This window comes from Lemur catta, chromosome 8, assembly GCF_020740605.2.
Source record: "Lemur catta isolate mLemCat1 chromosome 8, mLemCat1.pri, whole genome shotgun sequence".
Lineage (NCBI taxonomy): Eukaryota > Metazoa > Chordata > Mammalia > Primates > Lemuridae > Lemur > Lemur catta.
Genome location: NC_059135.1, coordinates 71,094,115 through 71,100,549, shown reverse-complemented (window position 1 = coordinate 71,100,549; position 6,435 = coordinate 71,094,115). Strand labels below are relative to the sequence as shown.

Sequence of the window (6,435 nt, the reverse complement as noted above, 5' to 3'; positions counted from 1 at the left end):
GTAGGAGATTTAGAAGCAGTTGACTTGAGCCAAATTCTAGATCTGCCACTTTCTTGTTATGTGACCATAAGTTAACTAACTTCTCTTCTTCTCAGTTTCTCTGTTTGTAAAATAAAGGTGTTAACACATGGGCTTATTTTGAGGGTAATGTGAAAAAACATATGAAAGACATGTGCAAAATAATAATGTAAAGCTCATGCGAAACATAATACTTTCTTAAAAAATATTAATTCTTCTTCCCTTTCCAAGATCAGTTGTACAATTTACCTTCCACTAGCAACTGCAACATTGGGGTAATAACCTCATTCCCAGCTCAGTTGCTACAATATTGCCTCAAATCACTCACTAGCCATCCTCTCCTGGCTGTCCTTGCCAACCTGAGATCCGCCCCCGATTATGACATTCAGTCTCAGTTGCATGTTAAGTCATTCAGTTGGAATAAGGGCAAATTTTAATTTTTTTAAATTTTTTTATAAAAATGAATGCATTCCTCTTGAGTCCTTAATCAAATCTGTTTTTACCTTCCTCTGACATTGATATTTTCAAATTTTTTCTTAAAAAATAAAATGGACTTTGGTTAGATATCAAGATCTGGAAGATCATGTAGAACTTTAACCATCTGAGCCCAGAGTTTTGTTGATTTCCTTGGAGGTGGAGAGCAGCTGGTTCCTGTCCTGCATGTAATTACATTTTCTCCCAACCCACATGGTGATAGCACACCAAACCATCTGCAGCAAAAACATGCCAAGGTTTTACAATGAGCTAAGAACTAAGCATTGCTCCATATAGACAATCAAGTGATCAAAAATCAGTGGTTTAAAAACTTTATAAATTAAATTCACAAATATTTCTTGAGAACCTACTAGGTTCCAGGAATTTTCCTAGGTATTTGGGATACATGTGTCAAAGAAACAGGTTTAAATAAAGAGTCCTTGCCTTCATAGAGCTTATATTCTAGTGAACTAGACAATAAGCACAACAAGTAAATTATAATGTCTATTTTTTGAAATAGAGCAGAAAAGGAGAAACAGAACCTACGGAAGAGGCACTACAATTTAAATAGATTGGACATTTCTTATATATTCTAGCCATCAGTGATGGCTGTTTGGTTACAAGCAAAAAAAAAAAAAACTCTAAACAGAAGACAAATATATTATGCAGATATCAGGGAAATACAAAATTGACTGTAAGACTAGAGAAACAAGCTAGAAAAAGGTTAAGAATCAGGGTAGCTCCAAAACAAGTGGAACTAATCAACATTCTCAACACATACCATCACTGCAATGGATGATTTCCTATCATTTTGTACCCTTTCTGCATTGCTCCAATCAAGATTGGAAGTTCCAGGAGAGTCTAATTAATCAAGCTGGAGTCACAAGTCTACTGGGGATAGATAATCTCCAAAAAGTATGAATAGAAAATGTCCAGAGGGGGAGATAATTCTTCAAAAGGAAATCGATGTGTTTGTGTCACAGTAGGGAAAATGGGTGATGGGCAACCAAAACACAAGACATGTTCACTGTCACAAGTGCCAGCTCCAGTACCTACATAGAAGGGGTTGAGAGTTAGCAGTCCAATTGAAAGGAGCCAATAGGGTACTTTTCTTAATGCTGTATTTCCTTAGCAATCACACTGCTTTGACCTAGATTGCTTCTTTGTTTGGATAGTTTTGAAGAGTTGCTTAATATTATTGGCTGGATGGCTGAGCACAGTGGCTCATGTCTGTAATCCTAGCATTCTGGGAGGCTGAGGTGGGAAGGATTGCTTGAGCTCAGATGTTTGAGCAAGAGCGAGCCTGAGCAAGAGCGAGACCCCATCTCTATTAAAAATAGAAAAATTAGGCAGGCATGGTGGTGTGCACCTATAGTCCCAGCTACTCTGTAGGCTGAGAGAAGAGCATCACTTAAGCCCAGGAGCTTGAGGTTGCAGTGAGCTATGACGACACCACTGCACTCTACCCAGGGCAACAGAGCAAGACTGTGTCTCAAAGAAAGAAAAAAAAAAAAAAAAGATCATTGGCTGGAGTAAACCTCTCCAAGCCATGCCTTGGCCCCTCTACTGACCACAGCCCCAGAAACAGCCCCCCGACCGCTACTGCAGTTTGACCTTATTCTGGAATCACCAGTAGGATTAGCCTGGAAGTACCACCACATAGATTCATTTTATTTCAACAGCCTTTATAATAAACCACAAAGCACATCCTACTAAACTAAATTATCATCAGCCAGTTGGACTACATTTTGCATATTTTTAATTATCCAGGAAAGATTTCAGAACTTTTCAAAAGGTGATTTGGAGCTAGCATATGCTGCTAATGACAGCAGCAGCATAGATTTGAATCCCCCCAAATCTTCACATAAAAACAAAAAAAAAATACACAACAAAACCATATCCACAGACAATATTTACAAAAAAAGTAAGTTTTTTTGTGATCATATTGGAAATGATTGTATTAATATTACTATTCTGTGATGATTCTCTGTGTAATAGAAAATAAAGCAAATTAGTAATGATAGAATATTCTAATTTTCTCATCCCTCATATCCTTAACAACTATGATTTCCAATGTTAAAGGACACACAGATTTAATATATGATGATGTAAGTAAAAATCTTATATTTCCTAGGCTGGGCATGGTGGCTCATGCCTGTAATCCCAGCCGTTTGGAAGGCTGAGGCAGGAGTGTTGCATGAGGCCAGCAGTTCAAACAAGCCTGGACAACATATCTCTACAAAAAACTGTGAAAAAAAAAAAATTTAGCTAGGCATGGTGATGTGCACCTGTAATCACAGCTACTTGGGAGGCTGAGACAGAGGATCACTTGAACCCAGGAATTCGAGATTACAGTGAGCCACTGCACTCCAGCCTGGACAACAGAATGAGAACTTGGCTTTTTTAAAAAAACAAAAAAATGTATATTTCTGAATTTGAATTGCAAGTATCAGTATGAAGTCATGGAGTTTTTATCTTTAAATATATATACACACACATTTAATTATATGTAACATATACCAACATAAACACTTTATATATTTAAATATGTATGTATTAATCCATGTTTGTATGTGTGTATGTATATATGTGGATATATACACATATATATAATATACGTTTAATTTTTTAGGTATGTAAACTGAAAAGTCCTGAAAACAATGACCAACCCAGTACCAAAGAGCATCTCTATCACATAAGCTGTGGTCTTGAAATTCTATTTCCCATAGAATTTCCTAAAAGAGAAATCAAAAGTTCTTAAGGAAATGGCTAATTTCACATTAAGAGCAGGAAATGTACCAAGTGAGTCAGGAAAATCTCATCATACCAGATATTAAGGTATCAACTAGTAGAATCATGTCAAAAGAACCTGGAAGACAATTTGAAGCAGCCCCTACTAACAAAATGGAGAGTGCTTAATAATTATTAGATAAGTAAATACACTAAATTTTCATATTAATATGGATATGTTTCTGGGCTTCTATTTTTTTCCAAAGGTCTATCTATCCCTGCACTACTAGTAGCTGTTGTAATTACTATACTTAATAGCATATTCGAAGTAACTAACTCTTGATATTTGGTAGCAGGACTGCTGTTCTTGTTCTTCAAATTTTTCTTGGCTCAGGATCTCAAGTTTCATGAAAAAAACCTCTATTGATATTTTCTTTTGAATTCCATTGTTTATAAATTAATTTAGGGACAGTTACCATACGGTATTGGTTAACCTCATTCATAAACAAAGTACTTCTCATTTATTTAGATCTTCATTCATATTTTTAATAAAGTATAATTTTAGAAATAAGGTCTTACCTATCTTGTGTTAAATTTATTCCTAGCTTCCTTATAATTTTTCTTGCAATTGTATACAAGATCTCTGTTCTAATTACCTTTCTACTTTCTTTGTTTCTGAATAAGATGTCATTTTCTGTTTCGTAATTATATTGTATCTAGTAACTTATTATATTTTCTTATTATTAATATTTCCAATTCTCTTGGATCATCCACATAGACAATCATATCATCTATGAATATAAACCATTTTGTTTCTTGATTCCAATCCTTATACCTGTTTTATTTCTTTGTTATAGCATACAATAGCAGGAGTCTCGGTGTAACATTTTTATAGCAGTCATTGTTGTCATGTTACATACTTTAATGACAATGTCTCTGTCATGAATGTTTCCAATGACTTTGTGTTTTATTTAGATATGGGTAAGATCTTGTATGAAATGTATATACAACCAGATTTAGGAAGAGTTTAAGCTGGAAATATAAGCAGTCTGTCTTTGTCTAAATGTCAAAACCAAACATCTAGCACTGATACCTGGGAGTACTTGAATGAACTGCTTGACACGTAAGAATAAACTATTTGTAGATCACAGCTTTTCTGACATAAACTGCACTTTATCACTGAGTACAAAAGTTTTCAAATACAGGTTCTTTGAGATACAAAAGAGAACATTCACCAGTCTTCCTAAATAAAACCCAAATAGACAGCACATCTGCTGAGCAGAGCACAGTCTGTTTTCTTTTCAAACGCATCACCACTAAGTATGATGTTTGCTGTGGGTTTGACAGATACCCTTTTTCAGCTTAGGGAAGAGTTTCTGGTTTGCAATTACATTTACATTTTGTCTAATATTAATGGCTCTTATTCCTGGAGTAAAATCAACTTAGACATGATGCACTTGATCATGATACGCAGTTGTAAATTTTGTTTGCTGGTATTTTTTTATGGAGCTATTCAGATTTAATTACAATTAAATGAAAATTTACATTAAACACACTTCAAGTACCTGGTAGCCAGAGAATATTTCTATCACTACAGAAAGTTCTACTGGACAGTGTAGTGTTAGGTCTAACAGGTGCCAGGGGAGTTCAGTACTTCACACACCAGAATACAACAGCAATTAAAACAAAAGGTCTCACATATTTATTATTGAACCAGCTTATTAGTACAGAGCATATAAACAAAGAGAAAAATCACTTTTCCCAATGAAATGCGTCTGTCCGGATATTAGTGACATTTCCAACTTGATATGGTAAGATGATAGTGACCTTGATACAGCATAAATATGCATGTCATTATATCATGTGCAATCTTTATAGACCCAGCTTGGTTCTTCTCCAATGTCTCCTCTTGGAATTGTACCTGATTTTATCGCCAGTCTTCATACGAATCCATTGGGGAATGGGACGATTTTGCTTCTGCTTCTTGGCCAGAAGCCTCTTGATTCTGAAAGTCTTGTGAGAAGACATGGTGAGGGAGACTCAATGGGACCTGTTTGCTGGTATTTTACTTAGTATGTGTGTTCATAATTTTCTTTTCTTGTATAATCCTTGTACATTTTGTTTTTTATCCAAATTATAAAGTGTCATTAAAACTGTGGGCATAGAAAATTCTTTTTTATTCAGTACAATAATTTGTATACACTCAGCCCTCCCTATCTGTGGGTTCCATATCCACAGGTTCAACCAACTTTGAATAGAAAATATTCAAAAATGAAATAAAAAATAATACAACAATAAAAATAATACCAATGTTTGAAATAATACAATATAACAACTCTTTACATAGCATTTACACTGTATTAGTTTGTATAAGTAATGTAGAGATGATTTAAAGTATATGGGAGGATGTGTGTAGGTTACGTGCAAATATTACACCATTTTGCATAAAAGACTTGAGCATCTGTAGATTTAGGCATCCTTGGGGGTCGTGAAAACAATCCCCTGTGGATACTGAAGACCAACTATGCAGGTTATCTGTTTCTTGTAGGTTATTGGAACTTACCCTTAAATCATCTGGGTCTAGATTTTGCACTTTTATATGTGGGATGATTTTATTTTATTCATTGTTATTAATGAATCTTGGTCTGTTCCTGTTTTCTATTTCTTCTTTGATCCAATTTGAAAACTACTTTTTAGGAACTTGTTCCTGTAACATAAGGTTTCAAATGCATTGGTACAAAATTGTTCATGATAACCTCTAACACTTGTTTAAATCTCTCCGACATCAGTAGTCATGGCTCCCCTTTTTCCCCCAATATCATTTTATTCTGCATTCTCTCTTCTTCATGACATGAATAATTTCATAGTTCTTAGTACCCCCTATGAGAGAATTAAGTTATATGAGTCTTTCTCTGAAAATGTCTTCGCCCTCTGTCTTGAATGAAAGGTTAGCTTGATACAGAATTCTAGGTACATAGTTTCTCTCAGCACTTCAGATACATTATATCATTGCATTTTGGCTTCCATTTCTGCTGATGTGAAATATGTTGTCAGTCCACTTACTGTTCCTTTATAAGTAATTCTTTTTTCAGGTTGCTTTGCAGATTCTTCTCTTTGTCTTTGGCAATGTGTAATTTGACAGTAATAGGTCTAGATGAAAAAGAGAACTTAAAAAATAAGGAAAATGGAGGGGCTATATTCAAATAAAACAAT

General features: G+C 34.7%; 1 protein-coding gene across 1 annotated transcript; it reads right to left on the bottom strand.

Annotated features, from left to right (window-relative positions):
* Window positions 1-4,901: 4,901 nt before the first annotated feature.
* LOC123643593 (60S ribosomal protein L39-like) lies at window positions 4,902-5,250 on the bottom strand. Its single transcript, XM_045559185.1, has one exon. The coding sequence runs from the start codon at window positions 5,248-5,250 to the stop codon at window positions 5,095-5,097; it is 156 nt and encodes a 51-aa protein (XP_045415141.1). The 3' UTR covers window positions 4,902-5,094.
* Window positions 5,251-6,435: the final 1,185 nt, after the last annotated feature.